A 27,244-nucleotide genomic window follows, 5' to 3' on the forward strand; every position below is an offset into this window, starting at 1 on the left:
TATTGTAACAAACAAATAAAAACTGTATGCTGACATAAGACAAAATACCTTTTAAAACTAAATTTCCGAGTTACCTTCCTTATATCGAATTTTCTTATGCATCAAATATAAAACGGAATAATGTAGACATTTCAGCACAAAATTTGTTTTTTAACAAAAAAAACTCTGGAGAAAGGTAAAATAACATCTTATTTAATTTTTATATGAGACCTAAGAGTCGATTTTAAAGGACAGAATGAAACATTAGACTATACCAACTAACGGAACGAATGACAAACAACTGTCAGATGGGTCTCTGTGAAAACTGTTAAAATATGGAAAAATAAAGGTTGGCAGGTAGGTGAAACTTACATAAATGAAGAGATAAATGAAAAATGAACAGATTGATGCCCAATTTATATAATTCCAAGGCCCTCAATCGGCACCAGAAGCGACGAAGCAGCGCATCTATTGTGGGTGGGCAAATATCCACTTTTTGATATGGGACGAGCTCTGACGTCTTACGGCCCCAGCTTGTCTGGCAAAACAGCCGTTGGACGTCAGAGTAATCTCGGACTAGTGATTACTCTTGAAACTCAGAAGTCAATTATACAAGTGAACTCGGCCTAAGAGTTGTTCCGAATATCAACTCGAGTGCGTTCACGTTATACTCTTGAAACTCTGAAGTCGACTCGAGAGTTTCATGTGAACCTGGCCTTAAAGAAAAGATACAAGCAACGGTTTTTCCCATATACATATAATGAAATTGGATACAGTATACTAAGGTAAATAAATACCATATTGGTCTAATAGTTACACAGTTTATTTCGAATATCGTATTTTTACGAAAAATTCAAAATCCTAATTATTGTCTCTGTTATCCAAGTTGTTCGGTGTACATTTCTTTTATTTATCATGTCGTATCGTATTGAAATATGAAAATCTTATCATGTTTAAAACTCAGTTTGTTTTTGCACATTTGAAGTGACATTTCTTTTATCCTATTATAGAGAACACATACTATATACATTTGTTTTTCGTAATTGTGATCGGCATAACGATAAACTTACGTGCTATTGTAATAAGCTACACCGATGGCTGTATGTGGACATATTTGGTGATCGGAATAACGATAAACTTGCGTGCTATTGTAATAAGCTACAGCGTTGGCTATAATTGTGATCGGAATAACGATAAACTTACGTGCTATTGTAATAAGCTACACCGATGGCTGTATGTGGACATATTTGGTGATCGGAATAACGATAAACTTACGTGCTATTGTAATAAGCTACACCGATGACTGTATGTGGACATATTTGATGATCGGAATAACGATAAACTTACGTGCTATTGTAATAAGCTACACCGATGGCTGTATGTGGACATATTTAGTGATCGGAATAACGATAAACTTACGTGCTATTGTAATAAGCTACACCGATGGCTGTATGTGGACACATTTGGTGATCGGAATAACGATAAACTTACGTGCTATTGTAATAAGCTACACCGATGGCTGTATGTGGACATATTTAGTGATCGGAATAACGATAAACTTACGTGCTATTGTAATAAGCTACACCGATGGCTGTATGTGGACATATTTGGTACTGATTCTCTTCCCATGTCCTTCTCATTGTTGTCTTAATGTCTTCGTTGTCAGCTACATATGATGCTACGATTATTTCTTTTATCTTGAGGAGATAAAAATTATTTATCAATTTTGAGTGCAATATTCCAATCTATGCCCTGAATAAGCTGTTTTCTTATAGATCCTTTTTATTGTTTCATTCGCATGCATTGTTTTACACCTTCAACTGTACACCACCAGCGTGTCTTAATACTTTTCTCTTTTCCACAAAAGCATTAACAAATGCATTTTTTTTAATTTTGTTTTTTTTTACAAACGTTTTCAAATACAAAACAATTGACTTGTTTATTGCATTTGAAATTGGATTTCATATCTATGATAAATATGCCAAAACAATATGTGCTCGAAATTGGTCTTGTTTGGCCTTACTTGTCAGTGAAAACAGAAAATAAATATGCGTGCGTCTCTTCTTGGCACCTTGAAATAAAGAATCTAAATAATTTATAGAGATTTCAGTTCAAAAATAATTTTCAAAATTAGTGTTCTACAGTATATTTCTGAATGAGTTTGAGGTTGTTTTTTTTTTATAAAGAATACGGCTTTTCGTCGTGTAGATTCTTATTTTTACGGGTATTTTGGGTTGGAGTATTCGGATTACGAAATTCATAAAGCGTTAGTTTTATTTTGTTGCGTAAGAGAAAAAACTGTCCAAACCTAAATTTCCCTTACCAGAACATATCAAATAGAGCTGAATAATAAATCAATCAACCATATCATTAAAACTATCAGTATAGAATAGTTTTTTTTTTTGATGTTTTTTTTTAAATGAAATGGGGAAATAACTCAGAAATTTTTAATTTATAGATAATGAACAGCATTTGTTTCCTTTCTAAATTATAATAAGAAAACAGCATGGTGATTAACTTTTTCTTTCAATTCATTGAAGTGTTTTAAAAGAACTATCTTCTCAAACTTTACTTCAAAAGTTTATCTCTCATCACATAATGTCTTTCCCCGCGTTACATAATGCGGGTTTTCACTATCTGTAGCTTGATAAAAAATATTTATTATTATATTGGTTTTTTAATAGCAAATTAAATTGCGTTTCGGTAAATTATAAAAAAAATACATTTTTTTAAACCTACGTACTACAATGCAAAACAAAAATACAAATTTAATGCTTTTTTCGTGAAATATAAATGGTTAAGTCGATTTTCAAAAAGTCTTCGAAATAAGAAAAAGATTTTAGAACAAGTTAAATAGTTCACCATAGTTACGAACAACACTGCTTCTATAGCTATTTATACTGCACTCGTTCTATTTGAGCAGTCAAAATGCGTTGACTGTATATTTCTATGCCATATACAGTCACTGACCTGATATCACTTTTCCTCATGAATATTTAAATAGAAATTGTCGAAATTATATTTAATTATTCATACGACCTCTTCAACCTGTTCTTGTTTCCAATGTAAACAACGATGCGTTTAACGACTCAAACTTGTTTCTTTTGCAATTTTTGGGACAACATATTTCACTTATTAATACTTTTTTGTTTGCAACCTATAAATCATTATGTTTTATGCTTATTGTTGATATTTTAGTCTGCAACGAATTCGTTCATCATTGATTGCGGTAATGATGTACATTTCATCGTGTTTTATATTTCTCCGTCTGTGTGATATGAGGCCTTTTTAAAGGGGGATTTTTCCCAATATTTAAATCAAATAAATAACATTAACACAATAAACAACAATTGAAAATGTTTTTTTTAGATTGCAGTATAAAGACAATAATAGTGCATTGACTTGACATATCAACGATATAAGGATTCGGCCCGAAACGGGGAAAATGCTCGGCACAGCCTCGCATTTCCCCGTTTCTAAGCCTCATCCTTATATCGTTGATATGTCAAGTCAATGCACTATTATTGTCTATTTAATTGGCTTGTTCGTACTCTTAGCTTGATATTTTCTAAACGCAAATATTTATTAAAATTATTCACATTTTAGTCATTCTTTCAAGAAAAATGAAAATTATTCCATGTTTATACCTTAAAATCCATATTAATATTCATTGATTATAAAGACACCACATTAAAGAAATTGCACAACCTTATCTTTTCTTAAAAAACAACTCACATGATTTAATAATACTCTTCATTTGATGCAAAATAAAACCCTTCACGCATCTTCTCTTTAACCAAATGCATATATCAACACGAAAACGAAGTCTTATTAGATATTCGTGAATTAATTTCATACACTTTAATCTCATTACATAAAGTATAAAGGTTTTTACCTGATTTTTCAAGAAAGTTGGGATATCGACTTTACCATTGGATTCAAACTCGGTCATCAATTTACAAATCAGTTCACTGTCTTGTGTTATCAGGTACCACAACCTTTCCATGTTATATGGAATCTGTAAGATAACGTAAGTATATTACGAATGGTGTTCGAATATAAGCGGATTTCAACAATGTTTAAAGACATTTTTACAAGACTTTCCTTTGTATTTCCGTCTTAAGTGACAGGGCGCATGGCTTACCACAACTATTTTAGATATTCATTAATTTTCAATTCGTTCAAACCACCTTGAACCTAGATGGCCAAACTTTCCATGGGCATACAGCATGATATGAACACAGTATTTACTATAAAACCAATACAAGAACATCTAACTTTGAGAGCATTTATGGAAATGCCCTGTGTTTATTTACAAAAATCTCTTTGCAAGTAAGATGGATTGGCGATTATTGATTGTGATACTAGTATCTGAAAAGAAGTATACACAAAAAAACAGGAATGATTGCATAGTTTTAGCTAATTAGACAATGTTAGATGTCACAATATTTTTAAAGCTTTACGCATGGAAGTCATTTGCATCTAACAGCTATTGCATGTGTTACGAAAATTTACAAACAAGCTTTTTTTATACTTAAAATTTACTTTCATTGGTTAATTTAGAGATAAATGGGGTCAAAATTTTAGAAAATTGCTTTAAATTTTTGTTTCTTGGAAATCTCTATCCGTTTACTCTTTTGTTTCAAAAGACAAACACATGCAGATTGTTGTAAAACGATTCGGAATATACAAAAAGCTGTATTAAAATTCTTCAAAAATTAAACATAATTTGTTTCCTTCAATGATTTAAGTAAAAGAACGTAATTTTTGGCAGCTATTTTTATCTCATTTGAAAAACGTTCTTCGAGAATGTTTAACAAAAATGTACTAGTACTATATATAAAAAGGAGCATTTCCATACTCAGAGGCTACATAATTTCAACTACATATCAAAGATATTAACCCGTAGAATGTTAAAACACGAAAGTACATCGATAGAAATGAACTTTTTTTAATGTTTAGTCAAAATGTCTTGGCCAAGATTGGCTGTTCTCTTCGATATAGCCGATAGTGCTGAAAATTACGTTAAACACAAAAAAAAATAAGATAAGTTCACCTCGTAGCATACTGAATTCAAATATCAAAATGAACTGCAGAGCACGAAATTTATAAAGCTTTAATTGAATTTTCTTGCGTTACATGAGGCGAAAAAAAGATGTTCTTGTCTTCATATATACCTTTTTCATACATCAAACCAAAAGCCAATTTTTGTAGAAGTACCACAAACAAAAGGATTACTTTATCAAATATTCTTATGTCCACTTGTTGTTTTGAATTCTATTCTAAAAGCACGACTCCGCCGGCAACTTTGCATATTTGCAATCTCTTTCTTTTGCTAATTAAAAAAAATCAATGCATATTTTCTTAAGAGATGAACTTCTAATAACTTTTAACACGCGAGAAATTAGAAAAAATGTATGTATGAATAAAAATGTCATTCAATTAAACAAACAAATTATAATTTGCATGTTCAAAAGGATTTCTCATAAAGCATTAATATTTACTATATATTTGTGTGTTCCGGAATCCAAATTTCCATTTTTTTCATCGGACTTGTTTGTACTTCCTCTGCATTTTTTTTAAACATAATAAATACAAACCATGATTAATTGCTCGGAGACTACATACCAATGATTTACACCACACTTTTAAGATTTATTTGTGTAAGCTTTCTTTTTCTCTTTTGTAAGAATTCATTTTATTTATCATTAGCCTGCATTTAAGGCCCATAAATCTCATGTTTTTGTTAGACATCATTAGGAATGTTTAATAGTGAAAACAACATACATGTATTCTCTATTTTCTCATTCTTATGTCTGATAGGAAACAGATTAAAAGTGATCAATTAATCGAATGCGACCTTTTCAGAGTTCCCTTTAATTATAATAAGTTTATCTACATTATCACGATTATTAAGGTATATACAGTGAAAAACATATCTCGTATTTTGCATTGGTATTTTCTTTATTTTTTTGCATTTTCCTCTATTTTTCTTTCCTTTTCCTTATTAATTGCGCACAATGCAATTACCAAGGAACTTCACCTTTTTAGTGATATAACCTACAACAGTCTAATATTTAAACAGTTACGATCGTAATGGAACTTGAAGATTTTACGCGACTTTTTAATTTATGATCACGAATTTGAAAAATCGTGATCAATCTTTAAAATCATTATAACGAATCTGAAGACGATCAACCAACTGGAGAATTGTATGCGTCTGAAAAGCATTCTGGATTTCATTAAACCTTTTTTATTACCTGAGACACATTTAATAACACATATGTACAATATAAGTCTGTGGTAAAATAAATTTTCCAATAAGAAATAAGTCTTTATTTTCTCAATCAGATACATAAGAAGTGGTGAAATTGGAATGTATGATGAAATCAGACATGAAAATTGGAAAATTTCGGCTTTTAGTTGCAGTAATGTTATGATAATGACAATTCCTAGAAAAAAAATATTTGAATCATTTTTTTGTCAGATTTGCCTGGTTCTTATAAATAACTGTGATTAATTGTATAAAATATTAAATTTATTTGTAAGAGCTTAAGAAAGGGAGAGAAAATGGCGTCAGTCAAGCTTTTCTGCTTTTTTGTAGAGATAACTGTTTTGTGTAGTCGGAAGGTCGATTGCAATACAATTGCAGCGTCCCAATGTCACAAGCGTTGCACGTATTACATGTCCACAAAGCAATACTCAAAAGAAATTGTAATCGTTCTTTTAACTTTTTTCATGAATTGGACTAACGATGCTATAGCTAACAAAACTACTTTGAAATAATTTTGATTACAAAGGAACACAATCCCGAATGAAATGACCGGAACTCTTCTGAGACCTTTTTAAAATAAGTTTTACCATAAATTTCATAAAAAATCGATTAAAATGTTGACTAAAAAGCTTACAATGAGATGTCCAGCATACAGAACACGTACACTATGTACAGTGTTTTCTCTATTTATGCCATTGTGTTTTCTCTTTTTATGCCATTGTGTTTTCGCTTTCATCCAATTATTATTTTCTTGAAGCATCGTTTGACCTGAGGGAACTTCCAACAAGTTTTCAGCTCATGGCTTCTATAAAGAGCCATGAAGATCATGTGTTTAATTTAAATTAAATGAAACAAAAATCGAAATCTATAGAACAATCATGGATGGAAGAAAGAAAAAAAATGAAATTCAAAGAACAGTATAATGTTGACACCAAATAAAACAATCAGCCATGTTTGCGGATAAATAGGAAACAACGAGAGAACATTGTCGATAAATCTTCAGGCAAACTGAACTAATCATATTTATTTATACATACAGCTAATTATATTTATATAATGTAAATCTTAGGCAAAATTGGAAGGAATACGAAAAAGCAAAATTCGTTAGGATCCTCAATTAATTGTACAGCTGGTTATCAAATGACGGATTAATGAAAAAACGCAGAACAAACTACATTACTTAAAAAGATACTGTTCTTATTTGTGTCAGATCTTGAAAAAATACCTGTATATCCATCGCTGGAGCTAGTGTAGGAATAACACTATCTGACATTGAATAATCACCTTTGGTTATTGCCCGGGCAACAATGTCATTCTGTGTAACAGCACAGACAAATTTGATTGGAACACCCATTAGTTTGGCTATAAACCCAGCTGCAACGAAAAGGTTCAATTCGCATTAATTAAAAGAAAGCGCAATAAAACGATAATTATATTTTTTTTAATGTAAAGTCAACGAATATTTGTCGAAATAATGAAAGGGGAATATTCCAGAAATGTACAAGTTGTTAAACAAATTAATGCATAGCATACGTTTCTATCATTATATTATTTCGAATGACTGAAGATGAAAATTGGAAAATTCATAATGTCAAGGCTTTATGTGTAAATAAGGCGTTATAGAGAAAATCAACGTAACCTTTTCCCTTACTACAATTATATAACTAACTCTACAATACTCTTAATTCAACCCACTGGCTTAGATCGGCTGTATCAAGGATTGTCACAGGAGATATTAACACGTTGTTGTTAAATGAATGTTGCTGATGTTTTGAAATATTTTTTTTTTTATATTGCAAAGGAAAATTACAACCGACTCCTGGAGCAAGCGTTTTCATCACGGGGCTTTTATGTAAAAATAGACAATTCTGCGATTATTTCTCTACTTGCAGAAAACATTGATTCAAAATCAGTCGCCTACAACAACTTATTTATATAGTAAATAAGGAATTCACAAAGTAAATGACAGAGTCCTTGGCCTCGGAAATTTGGTTTTTCCATTATTAGTTCTGATTTCTCAATTCTTTTAAATTCTTTTCAAACTATACATAATTACCTATTTTTAATTTGATTGTACCCTAAAGACGTTAACTACAGAAACACATGTTTGGTTGACAGATAATGCGAATTGACTGTGTGATATGAATCAACAACTATTCAGTATTAATTACTTTTGGTTTTGCTTTATAATTTCTTGCAGCCAGAACCACCTTGAAACTTTAAAATTTTATATATATAAATTACATTCCGTGTTATTGCATTATTATACATGTATATAAAAGATTATATGAATTCTATTTATTTTATCAATATAACACCATATTTGTTTTTATTGATAAAAAACACCTTTCAGAATCGGTAGACGGTCAAATTTATAAAATTAAAATACATACATTGTATTTTTTGATTGAGTTAAGCCTTCTAATTGATATTTTATCGTGTGGTTTTCTATGTTGTGATGTTATGCTATTGTTTCAGAAAAAGGGAGAAGGTTTGGTACCATTAAAACGTTTAATCCCGCTGCAGTGTTTGCACCTGTCCTAAGTCAGGAATCTGGTGTATAGTAGTTGTCGTTTGTTTATGTAATTTATACGTGTTTTTCGTTTCTCGTTTTTTATATAGATTAGAACGTTGGTTTTCCTGTTTGAATGGTTTTACACTAGTAATTTTGGGGCCCTTTATAGCTTTTTGTTCGGTGTGAGCCAAGGCTCTGTGCCGAAGGCCGTACATTGACCTATAATGGTTTACTTTTATAAATTGTTATTTGGATGGAGAGCTGTCTCTTTGGCACTCACACCTTATCTTCCTATATCTATTGGTTGTCGTACTTTATTTGACCTTTTAAACTTTTTTGGATTCGAGCGTCACTGATGAGTCTTTTATAGACGAAACATGCGTCTGGCGTATATACAAAATTTAGTCCTGGTATCTGTGATGAGTTTATTTACAACCACTGGGTCGATGCCACTGCTGGTGGAGATTTATTTCCCCGAGGGTATCACCAGCCCAGTAGTCAGCAGTTTTACAGCACTTTTGTGCTGACATGAATTATCATTGATATGGTTATATTTATAAAGTAACTGTTTCCAAAATTTTGAATTTTTGAAATACTAAGGTTTTTATACCTCAGGGATTGATTACCTTAGCTGGATTTGTTAAAACTTTTAGGAATTTTGGTCCTCAATGCCCTTCAACTTAGTACTTTATTTGATCTTTTTTGGATTCGAGCGTCACTGATGAGTCCTTTGTAGACGAAACGTGTGTCTGGCGTATATACAAAATTTAGTCCTGGTATCTATGACGAGTTTATTTGTCATTAATGATATAGATGAACCAAATACTATATTTCTATGCTAATGATTATGTTTACATTGTTAATTATTGAAATAAACGAATAACGAATTTATAGATCCAACATATCGTAAATATCCGATAACTTACATGTTACATTTCCACATGCTCCAGTTGGCACTATTATTTCTACCTCTCCGTCACAACGTGGACACATCTGCAATATCATTATGATATATATGATTATACGTAAGTTTATAAAATTAATGTACAATTATGCAAGAAATAAAACACGAATTCTATCATAGCGTTCTTTAATTGTTTGATGCTCTCGGGTACGTTACATATTATTGTACTCTATATCGAAGAACCTGACGACGTAACAATATCACTGTGCTTAAGGTGGTATGGGTGTCTTCCTCCATCTTGGATTGTAAAAAACAGAGAATCAAAGGTCCAGATTTTCTATCAAGTCAGCAAAATTTGATGCAGGAATGCAGATATTTAATGTGAATTTTCATTTGAAAGAACCAATTTATAAGAATATAACTTATAAATATTAATTTTTTTGCAAATGTTGATTAATTTTGGTTGTTTTTATTTTTTATTTAAATTGGCATTTTAAGGGGAGGGAACTCTTAAACAGTGTATTTTCTGAAGGAATGTACATGGAATTTTCCTATTTTGTGTTTTAGCCGGGAAAAACGTACGGTGACCCTATCTTTTCTTTTGATATTCTCAAAGCATTGTCTGAAAACTATATTTTCCTTAAGTATTTAACAATTCTATCATTTTGTTTAGTTTCTAATCCCAAAATGGTGTTTTTTCCTGTATAATCCATACAAAATGTGTCATTTTGTCACGTCCTGTAGCTTGAGAAAATGCGCGGTGACCTATCATTTTTATTATATTTTTCAACATATATCAATAGATACTACGTTTTGGCAAAGTATGAACAAATTCTATCATTTTTATTTTAGACTCCCATACCACCTTAAGCGGCTGTTTAAGTTACCCACAGCCCAAGATGGCGGACTCTAAACTTGGTGATATCGGTGGTACCTAACACTACAGGGAGATAACTGTTTGTCAAACTGCTATATAACCAGTGTAATTTTTCTGACAAAACGGTTGGTTCAAAATTTTTGAAATTTTTATATTTTTGTTAAAGGGTCAAAGTAAATACTTTGACAAAATTTTATAAAAATTAAACGAGCAAAATTAATTTTAGTGAAAGTGTTGGGTACCACCTTAATTAATACAAAATGTACATTTTGCTACGTTTTTCATGCAGAATGTAAATATTTATAGGATTATTGAATAAATAAATAACTAACAATTAACTTTTACAAATATCTTCTCCTCTGAAACTACTGGGCCAAATTAAACCAAACTTGGCCACAATCGTCATTGGGGTATTTAGTTTAAAAATCTGTCCGGCGACCCGACCAATTAATACAAAATGTACATTTTGCGACGTTTTTCATGCAGAATGTAAATATTTATAGGATTATTGAATAAATAAATAACTAACAATTACCATAACTTTGTTAATATAGAGTTCACTAAAGCGCAAGGCCAACTTTTAAAAATGCATAAGACGTCCGTAACTTTTTGATCGAAACTAAGCAGACTGTCCGTAACTTTATTTTCAGATGTGTAAAAGTGCTTCGGGTGGTAAGAATTTTTAGCTCACCTGGCCCGAAGGGCCAAGTCAGCTTTTCTCATCACTTTGTGTCCGTCGTCGTTAACTTTTACAAAAATCTTCTCCTCTGAAACTACTGGGCCAAATTAAACCAAACTTGGCCACAATCATCATAGGGGTATTTTGAACAGATATATCATGTTATGGAGGGGTATTTGCGAAAAATACAAGTCGAGGGACTTAAATTTCCCGAGCCGCTAGGCAAGGGAAATTTTGTCCCAAGACTTGTATTTTTTTCAAATACCCCTCCATAACATGATATATCTGTTTAATTACACCGAATGAATTTTAATTTAAACTCTCTGTACTAGGAAAAGGAAATATTTATTTGAGGACAAGTACTATCATAAAATATACCGCGGGAACTATACATGTACTTATACGCGTTCGCGCTGTCTTTATGTAACGTCATATCCGAAAAGAATGGCGGGAAAATGCTCGCGAGGGTAAAAAAGGAATATCCAAAATGGCAAATCATGATATTTGAGGCATATTCACCGGCAGTGGTGAAAAACAGTCAGATTCGTTTGAAATGAGGAAGAAATGTTAGAATATGCGAAAAATACACTGGCTATCAGCCAATCAAAAGCTGGCATTCTTATATAAGGTGTAATTAAGTTTAAAAATGTGTCCGGCGACCCGACCAACTAACCAAGATGGCCGCCATTATCTGCCCTGAAATTTTCAGATTAATCAGAGAACCCGTTGTTAGGTTGCTGCCCCTAAATTTGTAATTTTAAGAAAATTTTGCTGTTTTTGCTTATTATCTTGAATATTATTATAGATAGAGATAAACTGTAAACAGCAATAATGTTCAGCAAAGTATTAGCTACAAATAAGTCAACTTGACCAAAGGAGTTATTGTCCTTTATAGTCAATTAAAAAAAAAATCATAAATTTTGTAAATTTTTGTAAATTTTTACAAAATATTTTCCACTGTCACTTCTGGCCAATTTCATTATAGATAGAGATAATTGTAAGCAGCAAGATTGTTCAATAAAGTAAGAGAGATAATTGTAAGCAGCAAGATTGTTCAATAAAGTAAGATCTGCAAACACATCACCAACATCAAAACACAATTTTGTCATGAATCCATCTCAGTGTGTCCTTTGTTTAAATTTAATATGCACATGGACCAAGGTGAGCGACACAGGCTCTTTAGAGCCTCTAGTAAAAAAGAACAGAAAATTTACCCAGATTAAATTTCAAACTCAGGTCATATTCGAAACGGCCTTCTATCTTTACACAGTTTCCCTAAGTTAAGATTAGTGTTTTAAGGTTGTAACAACATTGTGTTGTATTTCTGACATTTCATGCTAATCATACATTTCTAATTGTGACTTAAAACTGCAATGATTATAGATGTCAGACAATTTTGGAAATTCCAGCAATTTCTAGGTCACTTGGTTTCTGGCAGAGAATCTCTCATTGACAGTCATACCATATCTGCTTTTTTTTTAAATAATGATATTTCTGTTAGAAGCTTTCTTTATAATTTCACTGCTGAAACTAACCAAAGAGGGCTCATTTTAAATAAATCTTATACAGAGTCCATTTCTAGATTAGGATATTTCAGTTTAACACTAGAAACAATATGCAAGAATTTACGAGAAGAGAAACTATTTTTGATCCCTATATAAATTGTCTCTTACTAGACGCTAATGTTCCTTTCGTCACTTCGTACATAGTGTATATTCCAAAATGTGTTCTCTATGCCAGTGTCAGTTGTTGCGTTTTTTGGCTTCAATGAAATTCAATGTTATTTATGTAAAACAAAGGTTATATAGGGGAATTTTGTACAATGGTTCATTGGAGGCAATGACACATGTCATATTTTATAGTAAAAGAGGGACGAAAGATACCAGAAATACAGTCAAACTCACAAATCGAGAATAAACTGACAACGCCATATCAAAAATGAAAAGGACAATCAGACAAACAATAGTACACATGACATAACATAGAAAACTAAAGAATAAGCAACACGAACGCCACCAAAAACTAGGGATGATCTCAGGTGCCCCGGAAAGGTAAGCAGATCCTGCTCCACATGTGTCACCCGTCGTGTTGAATGTTATAACAAATCCGGTAATTATACTAACTTACCTGTAAATAGCCAAAAATATAATGAACTATCTGTACCATTATTCTGGACCAATTTATTGAATTGATAGACGATAAATTGTGCTTTTTTGTGAAAGCAACGTCTTTGAAGATTTCTTTTATTGGAATATCAAGATCATCTGATGTGCCTTCCACTTAAAACAAAGAAAAATTATGTACTATATGTTTGTGTGTCATATATTTTGTCAATGTCAATGAAAAAATTTACACTAGAAAACTAATTAATAAGTGAATGTTCGTATTGTTGTTTCCTGCAAAGTAGGATTTCATTTCAAATTTCGGAGCTGAGCAATATGAATAAAAGCAGCTATTTTACATTTGTTTATGTCGGTTCCCTTTATCGCGTGCTATGCAGTATTGGTTTTGTCAATAGTTGAAAACAACATTTAGTGACACACAGTTGCTAACATCTACATCATTTAGTCCCTGATGGATTGGTGTCTCATAGACATCATACCGTATCGCCAGGAACTTCGATAAATCAAAAACCTTTTTCAATACGATAAAACCAAAACGAATATTTAAGTTTTCTACACAGAGTTAGCAATATTTTTTTTCAAAATCAAATACATTTCATTCAAGGATAGGAAACCAATCGAAAATCATACTAATCTATAAAATCGTTGAACCTCAGTATAAAATTTAATTACCATTTATTACAAAAAAAGAGAGTATATATAATTATGTCAGTTTTAATTGTTTGAATAATACATCTAATTATCAAATGGACAACAGCAAAAAAAGTCATTGTAGCAATAATAAAATTTTCTAATTTACCTCTATATACATGTACGTTTTTCTCAACAGCTGTTATCATTTGTTGTTCCTGGACTTTGGAACATCGACCTTTTGGTAGGAGTACAATAATATCAACGTACTCGAACCCCTTAACAGCTTCTATTGCTGCACTACCGGTGTCACCGGAGGTTCCTAAAATGTAGGATTATAAACTCCAGACAATGACAATCAATTTCCTTAAAATAGGTCTATTGACTGTAACATTACATCGATAAGGCAATATCTATTATACTCAGGTCTCGAAACTACAGCATATCTATCCATCATTCTAACTATTTATATTCCCTTATACAAAGTCTAACAACATTTAAGCATTAATGTTTCATGTACAGGATTTCAACTGAAAATAAATCATTCCATTAAAACCTAAAAGCTTGAAATCGTTCATGATGTAAGCTAAATTCATTACATATTATTTTTTAAAGTACATGGTTATAAATTCTATTTGATTGCTTTTTTCAGAAGTAATATTTTTTTTGGAATACTTGTTAACTTAAATAAGCAATTTCATAAATAGTATAAGTTCATAATTCTGAAGGGATTTTCTTTCATTCATTATTACCTTATGACAGACGTAATGATTACAGTTTCCAAAGAGTAAGTGAGCATTGTTTAAAAAGACGATGCATTGAATATCACCTACATATGGTTAAACTTACGAACTGACATGACTTACTAGTATAACAAACCTATCTTTTGCTGTCTGTCTATAAATTAAGAAGATATTTAGATTTCAACTCCCTCAGGCAAAGTTGAGCTAAGAGGGATTTTGAATGCTTTTTAGTCAAAAAGTCTTCAACTGTTATTGTGTCTTATACATCGTTGACTTTCAAATATTAGGCTTTTAGCGTTCATAATTCATGAAAAGCTTTTTAAAGTACTTGAGTCCCCCTGAAATTTAAAATTTAAAAAAACATTATATCATTACAAAATGATAATTAATATGAGTTATAATAACAGACATATGTTTCGACTGCGTTTTTAATTTTGACCTTTCCAAATTGTAACAGTAGGACAGTAGGAAATACGTGATTGGCATCGCATTCAAGGCCTGTTGTAGATGAGTTATAAGTTTCCCCTCTTATCAAAAAAAGTTTCATATACATAACTAAATTTCCACATTAGTGTAAAAAAAATCATTTGAGCGCCATTACAACTACAAGTAGTCAGGCTAATAGACAATAGGTACATCTAGACATTCTAAACATTTTTTACAGTCTTTAAATGCATTTTTATTTTGCAAAAAAAACAGGAAATTATAAAAATAAAGTGTATGTAAAAGAAATAAGACGCATTGCCGCCTTGAACTTGATGAGTTTTAGTAAGGTTCAAAAAGTACCAAAAAATGGCCAGAATAGTTTTTTTTTTTTGGTTATACTTTAATATTCTCTCCAGTTAGAAAAGGATAGCTTGTTAACCGATCCAGTTTCCTTGAACCCAAGGCTTTTTTAATGCCATGTTTGCATGCGATTTTAATTCCTCTCCAGATGTGACCTATTTGTCCCTTTTCTGTTTCGGATATTGTTGTGCTAAAAATCCATGAATGAATATGTATACATTAATTCCAATATTCAAAACTAATTAATCTCACCAACAACAAGTGTCAAATGCTTCTTCTGTTTCGACAGAAAATATTCCAAAAACTGTCCTACACACGAGAGCGCTAAGTCTTTAAAAGCCCATGTTGTACCATGAAACAGCTCCATTATATTGAGACCATTTTTAAGACGTTGTATTGGGGCTATTTCTTGGTGAGTAAACTTTGAAAATGCTTTGTCTAAAAGATCTGGAATTACACAAATAAACATACTTAAAACAATAAACTATAATGAAATCAAAAATGTAAAAACCATGTTTATCATTCACAAACATAATCAACGTCAGTTCTTAAGGTCACCAAAGCAAATTGTAATTGTGTAAAATGCCTGAGTGCAAAAAACTGTGGTTAGAAATCAGGTTAAAAACAAAGTTTCAAATATGAATACAAGAAATGAGTCTGAACATTTAGCTCTATGACGTTAAGTTAAAGTCTCTTGTCGAGTTTCCAATCATGATACGTTCAGAAAGCCTAGTACTAATAAAAACTTATTTGCTAGTGCTACAAATTAATTGTAAGTCATGCAGTTAACTGTATTTCTCTCCGTGGTGATTTACTGATCTCTACTACGACAGGAAATGAGTTTGCGCCTCTCACAAAAGAAGTCACATTTTTTAATAGACATGTCGTTTAAAGGTACAATAGAATGGCCATTAGAGGTTGCAATGTGTTCTGCATTGTGTAGCAGACGTGAAATCGAGCCATCTTTGATGGCAATCTCTCTATAAACGTTAGGATATATACGTCAACAAATTACAGACGTGTAGGAATATAGATATACGACCTGATAGTACTAGTACTTAAGTATTGAACATACCTTACATTAAAACTAACGACACGTTCATTTTAGAAAATAAAGCGATTCCTGACATTATTTCAAGTATATTTTACATTTTTATCTTGATCAAACACAAATAGTATTTTGTTAAGTAAGAACATTGAGTGGTCTGATAATACTGATGTTAAATTTGACCCCTTATTTATCATCTGACGATATAAATTCAAAATGCATTCTATTGCCATATGAATGTAAAAAAGAAAAGTACATAATTATTTGAAGATTTTAAAAATAGGTGAAGTGAACGATTAAAAATTATTTGATCAAAATTAACTCCCAGTCTGTCATTTAAAATTTGTTTTTAACTAAACTGATATATCGTGGCAGACATATAATAGTGTTTTTTCTCATTCATTTTGAAAATATGTAAATGTCTAGCATATCGAATCATTTTTAATCAACAAGGGTCCCAAAGATTTTAGTATGTCATTATACTTTTAGAATAACTGCCTAAGTAAAAATAATACTTCCTGACCAAACAAAATTCACTCATTTAAAATTGATCCCACTTTATATTTTCTGTAATTTTTATTGTTGTTATTTCCACTATCGATGTCAGCCATGTTAAATAGTAGCAGGTGTGGTCATCCAAAATATTTACAAGATTTTCATTAAAACTGTTCTTTATTTTATATCTGTAGCGAACATTTTATACCAAAGAACATTCACCTATCAAAAATTCTTTTAAAAGCATAATACTTATTTAATATATTGGTTGCAATTGGTCCTTTACAAGAAGTGCATAGAACTACCCACCTGGGATCCCCAAGTTTTGATCGGAGTTTTTGTAGCTCAGTCTAAAGTTGTCTGCGCCCCTTAGATGATTTTAGTCAAACTACCAATATTCATTTATTTTGAGAAGACCGCTAGGCATACTGAATAACACTATTAATGAATGTTAGTGACCCAAAAAATAAGTCAAATTAGGTTATCGCTGATTTCGTTTCAAGTGTTCTAGCTTTAATATTATTTTTTTGTCGAATGATACAAGAATCGCTTAACGAATAGATTGGAATTTAATGGAGCAAAAAATATTCTAACCTATGATGTTCGTAAGTTATAAATGATAAAACCAGATAAGATCATATTAGCCAATACACATCTCGTGTTTCCTGAAGCATACACAAATTACAATGTTTTATTATATATTATGATATTATTTTGCAAATTTTTATAATTCGGCATTGGAATCTTTTATTACATACTTTTCTTAAATATTCCGTTGATGATAACTTTAGAAATTAAGAAACTAAGGTTGTAACTCCCTCTGACAAACATAATTAAGTGTATTTTGTTCCTTATAGGTCTTTTTCGGTCTTATAGCTCCTCAAGCGTTCAAGGATTTGTTCATCTTTGTCTTTCACTGTTGGCTTTGAGCTTTCCTGATGAATGTAAATCCGTTAAAGCGCTGCGGACGCATCAAATATTTCATTCATCAATAAGAAAGTTCCATGAACATATGTTTTTTTCTTTTCATTTTGTCTTTGTAGATCTGCTCAGTTGCATACAGTTATTCGCATATTTTGTATTATTGAAAAAAGTAAGACGCCATGCTGTTAGAGTAAATGAAATGCACGAAGCATGTATACTACAAGTAAGCTTGAAAAAAATATCATAAACCCTTTACGAGATGGAAGCAACTTAGTTTTATCATTGTGCTCCCTCCTGAAAAAAAAGCTTTACGAAATCAAGTACCGTTTTTGTCGATAATCGAGTAACTTAAATACTCTTAAATAGAATTTAGGGGCACTTAGTAACTTGGAACTTTAAATCAAGTATGAGAACAAACTTTTCTAAATGTAGGCCACTTTTGAGCCTTTAAGATATTGAATCAATTATTAGAACAAACGTTATAAGAGTTTCGCTGGAAAACAATACTATTTGTTCATGTCGTCAATCACAAGGAAGGACGTAGCTCGTGAAAGCTTATTGTTTTACAATGAATGTGATGCTGCGTCCGGTGCAGGTCAATACTCACTTAACATTATAGTGTATATCAGTATATATAGACGTTGTCTGACTTGTCAACAAATACTAAATACCCAAACATTTACTTGCCACTCGACTGGGTCACTGTACACTATATTTTGCAATGTAACTTGCAAAACCCAGAATGTTGTATACCTCCTACAGTGTCGATGTGGCATGCAGTATGTTGGCGAGACATATCAGCCATTCAACAAACGCATGAATGGTCATCGAAGTGACTACACTTGCAAGCCCGACCTACCCGTAAGTCGTCGTTTGAGATCACCTGGGCACATACAAGCTGATCTCAAAAACATTACCATCACAATCATAGATCACAACGAGGGTTGGTCGAAGGTCGACAGAGTCGCTCGGAAAAGATTTTGGATAAGAAAGGTAAGGACAGTTTCCCCAGAGGGCATAAATGAAAAAAACATAGAACGAGTCAATCATTTTCCTGTCATCACTTGTTTCCAGTAACTCCGGCTTCCGTACTGGCTTTACAATTCGAAGATTTTTTTAAAAGTACCAGTTTAAATTACAGGGCTTTATTCATTTGGGATGGATGTATAAGTACGTAGCCACGTTCAATTAGTTTACCTTATTAGATAAAACTTATTTTTCTATCATTATCAAACTGCTATTCGTTTGGGAGGCTTAAATATGTAGTTTCTGTTGCTATTGCCCTACCGTTGTCAAATTTGAAATATTATACCAACTTGGACCAGTAAGGGCATCTTTGATTTTTTTTTGTTTGAGGACTGCCCTCCATGCAGTTATAACATCTAAACTGTCACAACCTTTGGAAATTTAGAGTTGGTCCAGTTCACTTCGCAAATGACTATTTTTATTTGGCATATCTTTGTAATCTTTGCGCCGTGTTTGGAAATTTTAAAATTGTACCACGTAAATAATTCAAAGAAAAAAGAGATAACTTATCAAAATCGAATTTCTAAGAGAGTTTTAACAGACAGGTGTTTAATGAAGACGAAGCAAACACAACTTTTTACTGACAGAACATAAAACCAATAATAGATAATAGTAGTTTCGACTTAAGTGTCGGTTGAGGGTTAGTGATATTTTTTAGCTTTTCAATTTCCATTAGATAAGGGACTTTCCGTTTTGAAATTTCCTTGGATTTCGTTTTTTTTTTTTTTTTTTTTTTTCTTTTTTTCCAATGAACAATTGTTGAACTTATAATCATCTGAGCTGTGTGGGAAAACACATTTTCTGAATTTGAGTATGAAATTAATTTTGTCGTGACATAAGTATCAATTAAATCAACAGAAATACATTTTTATATTTTAGAATTGTTATTGCTTTTAGTTAAGAAGAAAATTGCAATGATAAATGTATAAAGAAATTACTTTATATCTTCTTTTATCAGCATAGCAACACTAAACACTATTTGATTATAAGTTAACTATCAATGATATGATGGTATAATGTTTTCTGCTTAATATCGTAACAAAATATCATGCTTATTTAAAGATGAGAACAAATCAAACACAAAAATCAGGTACAAAGTCACTTGAATTCATTTCCGAAATTTTTGGATATAATTTTGGTCACTACATTAGAAAATGCCTGTACCAAGTCAGGAATATGACAGTTGTTATCCATTCGTTTGATGTGTTTGGACTTTTGATTTTGCCTTTTGATTTTGGATTTTGCTTTTTGAATTTTCCTCGGAGTTCAGTATTTTTGTGTTTTTACTTTTTGCAAACCCCATACTTATATATCCCTTGCTTTATGTATATTTGAATGAACAAATTTAAATCAAAATATGATGTAACAGTTTTCTATATTTAAGAACATTTTTTGCTTAATGAGAACTTTGAAAAATCAAATAGGAGCTCCATAACCTATCTATATTTTTTCTTACCAAAACCTTGTTGATAAATATTCCGTATCAACTACACTTATGATACACGATAGTCTTGAAGTATGTATTTTGGGTAAAGACGTTGTATATCATTTTAATATCTCCTAAAAATATTATTCTATTTATCTTTATGATATTACTTTTACTGTTTAGTCTTGATTTTGGTGGTATCTTATTAACGTGGCTGTGTACTTATAAATCCGGTTATGTATCATTCTTGCCTTTTATTTTGCCAAAGTGTCTTGTCTATAAGCCTTTGTGTGTTTCTTTGTTACATATGACGTGGATCTAGATCTGAACTAAAACATCCTGTTATTGTGTTAATGTACAAAGGCAATTGTTTGTTAATATATTTAATAGTTTTATAGTGATTAAGATAATAACAAAATGTTTACTACTGTATCCCTATATTTGTCATCTTTACCTATTGTGATTGTTTGTTTTGTTCACACATCGTTGTCAATATAAGGGACAACATCAAAAGTTCAATGAAGGATAAAAAACTTAATTCACATAGTTTTTTCACTGATCCCCCACCCCCCTCTTAACTTAATTTGGGAAAAATTGATTGACCCATATAGATATATGTAAAAATCAATGTGGATAACCAAATCTTGCAGCCGTTCAACCCCCCACCCCCACCCCCAAACTATTTGAATTAAGTTTTTTTTTTTATCTTACATTGATCTTTTGATGTCGTCCCTAATGGAATTTAATGCGACTGTCACACAAGTGAAGGGTTTAACTAGCTAAATAACCAGGTTCAATTCACAATTTTTTATATAAGAAAATGCCTGTACCATGTCAGGAATATGATTGTTAATGTCAATTCGTTTGACGTTTTTGAGCTTTTGCTCTTTCAATTTGATTAGGGACTCTCCGTTTTGAATTTTCCTCGGAGTTAAGTATTATTGTGATTTTACTGTTAGCTTATTTTGTTCCGTTATTAAAGCTCTTCTTGATTTTTTAATTGCACCTGAGTTTATCCTTAAAAAATAATACAAAAAGTACCATTTAAATCTGATGCTGGTATTTCATGTTCGTCCACAAACAAAGGCACTAATTTCTTTGCTAAATCAATGTACGACAATGAGGACCATGACCTGAGCGTTTCCATATCTAAAACGGGTATACTTTCCGGAACTAATATTCCCCCATCAGCAGCATAACCTGTATACAGAGCATCTTGGAAACTTAATCCAGAAACTCCTCCTCTAGTACTTTTATACTTCATTCTCACACTTTCACTTTTAATATTAGATCTGAAGAAAAATAAGAAAAACAATATTATTCTATATAAAACATGTATCCAAAAAAACAGTGTTAAATATGTATCTGTTCTAGATACCTTGTTTTAAATGGATTGAAATATCTCCATAACTTTATATTTTCTTATTGCAGTTGCTATTACTATCTTGGCCCTATATTATAAATTACCAAAGCCGTTACAATTTTTCCCATCCTTTCAACTTCTTTCAAAAATATTGATGTATATACAAAACAGTTTGTGTACTGCTAGTAGTTGAAATAATAACCTTAGAAATTGTTTAATTCAAAAATCAAGTCTGATATTATTGTATATTATGAAAGAAAATAGTAATAATGTTGGTTAAGTGGTTATTCCTCAACTGACTTTCTTTATACGTAATATATTTAATTTAACATTTGGGTATAGTTTTAGTCAAACTACTACGTCCAGCTAACCGCTGCTCTTTAAACTTTTTTTTTTTTAATTCGATTTATTGTTACCTATTAATAAGGTAATAAAACCGCGCTGAAGTATTCAAGTTGAAAGTAAATAATGAAATAGATGACTGTGACATTCGTCATTTTTTGTGTTATCTAACAATTTTTCAATAATATAAGAAAAAATAATCAAAACACTCTTTGAAATATTTAACTTTATTTATTTATTAAGTTTCGGGGGTATAAACTAGTTGGTTCCCCTAACTATTTAACAGAATGTTCAATGTATGGACGACCTGAATACCAAAACATATATATATATATATATATATAAATGAAAATACTCTTCTTTGTCTTTTTTTTTAATTTTCATTAAATCTTTGCTATTCTTCATTCCCTGGTTATGGATAAAACTTGTCGATTGTGCCGCAATGATCATTAGAGGGGTTGCGGAGGACCTGAATGCCAAAATATGTGAAAATTAAGAACTAGCCAATTTTGAAAAATGGAACTAATATTTTGAATAATGGAAGGAACTGCTTCGACACTTCAGCCCCTAATTACAGATATAACTCATATCTACTGTTGTTAATTTCTGTGTCATTTGGTTTCTTGTGGAGAGTTATCTCATTGGCAATCATACCACATCGTATATTTGAGGGGTCCGTATGTGCCTTTTGTTATGCTATAATTCTGTCCCTATCCAATATATCCCATTTTCTATCCCATCGAACTTGAGATAAAGGATACAAAATAAAGGCAACAGTAGTATACCGCTGTTCAAAACTCATAAATCCATGGACAAAAAACAAAATCGGGGTAACAAACTAAAACCGAGGGAAACGCATTAAATATAAGAGGAGAACAACGACATAACACCGAAACGTAACACACACAGAAACAGACCAAGCATCAGACAAAACACCACGAGAATAACAAATATAACATGAAAACCAAATACATGAATTTGGGATAGACAGTACCGTGCCACGTCTTATCTCAATTTCTCAAAAATAAGAGAAAACACAAACGACTCAACGTTAAAATGCAACACACACAGAAACGAACAATAGATACAGTTAATTCTGCCTCATATCTTGACATACATTTAAGCAAATGAGGGTCGGTTAAAAACAAAACTTAATGACAAAAGAAATGATTTCAGCTCTCCGAACAAGAGATACAGTTAATTCTGCCTCATATCTTGACATACATTTAAGCAAATGAGGGTCGGTTAAAAACAAAACTTAATGACAAAAGAAATGATTTCAGCTCTCCGAACAACAGATACAGTTAATTCTGCCTCATATCTTGACATACATTTAAGCAAATGAGGGTCGGTTAAAAACAAAACTTAATGACAAAAGAAATGATTTCAGCTCTCCGAACTGCACATTTTATGTAGCATACGAGCAGCGCATACATACGGAGTATACATCTCTCAGTTGATACGATATACGTCTATCATGATTTACTTGATAGAAAGTTGCTGCTCACAAGGGAGCTATTAAACCAAGTGATGAAGTTGAAATCATTCCTTCTGAAACTTCACGGAAACATCTTCTTTATTTAGCCAATCCCTTCGTGTTAGAGCACCCGTGTCACACGGTAGGGTAAAATATAAAAGAAAAGGAGGTAAGGGAATATATTTACAGAAGACTGTAGTTTATCTTTTAGTATACGTTAAAAAGACATTAACATGATTAAATTAAAAAAAATGCTTAAGGAATAAAGTATATATTATCAAATATTTCAAGTGTGAATATTTACATCAGTTGATTTTATTCAATGAATTGCACGAACAGAGAAAAACTCTCAGATCTGTTCCTATTGTTTTTGTTGTCGGGATGTACAAGTACCCGGCCACGTCCTATTGTATTTTTTGTCCATCTGATGAGTTAAGCCTTTTTCAACTGATTTTAATAGTTTGTTCTTATGTTGTACTGTTATACCACTGTTCCAAGTCAAGGGGAGGGTTTTGATCCCGCTAACATGTTTAACCCTGCCACATTTTTAATGCATGTGCCTGTCCCAAGTCAGGAGCCTGTAATTCAGTTGTTGTCGTTTGTTTATGTGTTACATATATGTTTTTGTTCATTTTTTATATAAATATGGCCGTTAGTTTTCTCGTTTGAATTATTTCGTTTTATATTTTGGAGCTAAGATACCTTAAGTGAGAAGTAATCTAGAGTTCTATTTTCAAATGACACAGAGTTCACTATGCTCTTTCTGTTCCCTTTTGAGTTAATGTATGTCACATTCTAAACGGTATGTACCACTAAGTAATCTAGCTTTGGTTTGTGCCTGTATTACCTCGTGTGTTACTAATGGTAATAATTTCAATATAGGGTGAGTCTGGTGTATTTTTTTTTTGTAGAAATTTTTAAGTTGTTTTTTTCTTTTACTTAGCTTGTAGCTTTCTTTTAAATTTATCGACTATGGCTGTTATAATTTGCTTCTACATTTAAATTTGGCGTGGAATTTTTTTTTAAATCGTGAATCGACATTTAATTGTAATATTTTAGGATTTCTTGTACACACGGGATGAAACTTTCAGGATATTCTGAGTTGAAAATCAGCTGTATTTCTATTAAAGTTCTAAGTTTATTGTTTTGACTTACTAGGATAGAAAATTGGAGGGTATAAAGTTGTCTCTTATGAAGTTCTGGTTCAACTGGTATAGCGCCAATAAGCATATTTACAGCAGCTGCTTAAGTTTTTATTGGAAGGAATTGGACGCATCTAATAGTTTTGATGTGAATTTATTTTAACTATCCTATGTACATGATGTATTTGCGTTTAATTCAGATGTAGTATAAACAGAGTCTTTCTAAAAATACTTAGATGTTCTTGCATATTTATCATTGATTTGTTTTTGGCTGCTCGTACGATGCCCATCTTCGCTAGCCAAGGGTAACGATCCACTCCCGGTCTCTTCACCCTTGGCAGATTAAGAGAAGAGAACTGGAGTGGATCGTAACCCTTGGCTTGCGAAGATGATGATACCAAAAATGTGTCGCTTGCAGTAGCGGATCCAGAGATTTACAAAAAAGGGGGGGGGGCAAATTTTTTTTTTCAGGAAGAAAAAAAATTACAATATAAAAATCAACAAAAATCGTAACTGCAATACCAAAATTACACTACCAATCCAATCAAGGAAACAGAACCCAACCAAAATGAAGATTACACCGAAAGACATTGAAAAGGGAGAAATCCCAAGTTAACACCCAGGAACAGGCACCAGGCAGCACCTCTCAATTGTTTAACAACATATTCTAGCTCAGCAAAATGAGGAAACATAAACACTAAAACCTATAAAAGAGAACAAGTCTGACTGACAGAAACCGGAGATTGGGAACTTGTATTAAAGTAAAACAAACTCTTACTTTATACTTGATATTGTAGACGTGTCTGAGATGCAAAATTGGTTTAAGTCTGATATCATTGTTTTGTTTTATTGACAGAAGTTGACATAAAAAATCGAAACTTTTAAAACAACTTTAATTTAGATCAGTGGATTTAGAAGTTTCATTCTTCTCGGATGAGCACGAGCATACATGTCAATGATTTTGGAAAAGTCAAGTGCATCTTTATAAATGTAAAGAAGAAGGAGTGCATTCATTCGATCTTCAGTTGTTGTTGATCTTAGTTTGGTTTTGACCTGTTTGAAGGATGAATGGCTTCTTTCTACTGTTGCAGCAGAAACAGGGAGTATCAAACAATCTCAATATCATTGCAATATTTGGATAGAACCTGTCGTTTGTAACTTTCAATGTCTCCTCTATCGATTCGGGTATGCTTTCGTTTGCATTTTCTGTCCATGCCCTTTTCCACAATCTTAATTCTCCCTTCATGGCAGACGGACTTGGTAGGTCATCCTCAAAGAATTTTTCTACGGTGCTTAACTCTTCATCTGTCAAAAGATCTAAATTTGAAGGCAGAAGACACAGCGCAAGTGCAGAGGTTTCGTTTGCATGCGAAAAGCGGATTTCAAACTCTGTTATAAGATGATCTAAATATGGAACAAATAGACAACGGAGCCAATATTCCATGGGTGTACTTGCTGGCGTATTGTTTCTTAAAGATTGTCTACCACATCTCCGGGTATAATCAACTCTGTTCCTATAATCCTACCTATTTCATTTGCCTTAGTCCATACATCTTTAAATTCTTCTTCACACTTTTGCCTAATATCTTTTAATTCAGATTTCACCACAGTTATCTTTTGGAAAGCAAAAAGAATCTCTTTTGTTGGTCCTTGTATCAGTTTGCTTAAATTTCTGAGATAACCTGAGAAATGGAGGTTTGTACATAGAGCTAGTATCCATGCTCAGTAACTGATTTTGCATCCCATGAACCTTTTCTACGTGTTGAAATTGTTGTCAGACAATGAACAACTGCTTCGTAAATATCATACAAATGCTCCAAAGTTGTATGGTGCTCTACCCATCGAGTCTCACAAAGAGTTTTTTAATTTGTATCGTTTTAGCAATTCCTCCTGATTTTCCTGTCTTTCTATGTTCAAGGCATCAAAGGATTCTTCCAAATAGTGTTGCCTTTTTGGTGAATATTTGAAAAATATACCCAGCTGTTTAGTGTTTTCCAACATAATCATCATTTCTGAAAGTTGACACGATTTGGAGACTGCCAAGTTTAAATCATGATTCATGCAGTAGTAAAATTTAGCTTTCGGAAATGATTCTTTGATTTTTGTTGCACAGCCCTTATGAATTCCTGTCATGTTTGCAGCGTTATCATAGGACTGTGAACTACAATTTATCATGTTAAGTCCAAGCTCTTTTATTCTTTTCATAATGTGTTCGGCAATGGCAGCACCAGTTGTCTCTTGGCACTCAACAAATTCTATCAATTTTTCAACTGGTGTGACTCCATTCACTAAATACCGCAATACAATACCTAATTGTTCTTTACTGCTAACATCTGCACACTCGTCAGCTTGTATTCCAAAAAGTGGTCCGTGAGGTTGATTCTATATTTGGTTTATAGTTTTTGACTGTATGTACTTCTTGATACAAACCAAAAGTTCATTCTTAGATGTTTTAGATATATAACTAGTTGACTTAGCGCATGTTGTTAAG

The 27,244-nt window shown here is 32.0% G+C and overlaps 1 protein-coding gene across 2 annotated transcripts in view; it reads right to left on the reverse strand.

Moving 5' to 3' along the window:
* LOC143072370 (threonine synthase-like 2) overlaps positions 1-27,244 on the reverse strand; it is a 44,741-nt gene that overhangs the window by 2,021 nt on the left and 15,476 nt on the right. For both annotated transcript variants that reach the window (XM_076247265.1, XM_076247266.1), the window contains 8 exons: positions 21,471-21,721; positions 15,763-15,957; positions 14,151-14,303; positions 13,356-13,507; positions 9,695-9,761; positions 7,479-7,627; positions 3,875-3,997; positions 1,543-1,676 (listed from right to left, as the gene is read on the reverse strand). In XM_076247265.1, coding sequence (XP_076103380.1) covers positions 1,543-1,676; positions 3,875-3,997; positions 7,479-7,627; positions 9,695-9,761; positions 13,356-13,507; positions 14,151-14,303; positions 15,763-15,957; positions 21,471-21,693 — 1,196 coding nt within the window. In that variant the 5' untranslated portion in view covers positions 21,694-21,721. The remainder of the gene's footprint in view (positions 1-1,542; positions 1,677-3,874; positions 3,998-7,478; positions 7,628-9,694; positions 9,762-13,355; positions 13,508-14,150; positions 14,304-15,762; positions 15,958-21,470; positions 21,722-27,244) is intronic.

The sequence above is a fragment of the Mytilus galloprovincialis genome, chromosome 4 (genome assembly GCF_965363235.1).
Source record: "Mytilus galloprovincialis chromosome 4, xbMytGall1.hap1.1, whole genome shotgun sequence".
NCBI classification, from domain to species: Eukaryota; Metazoa; Mollusca; class Bivalvia; order Mytilida; family Mytilidae; genus Mytilus; species Mytilus galloprovincialis.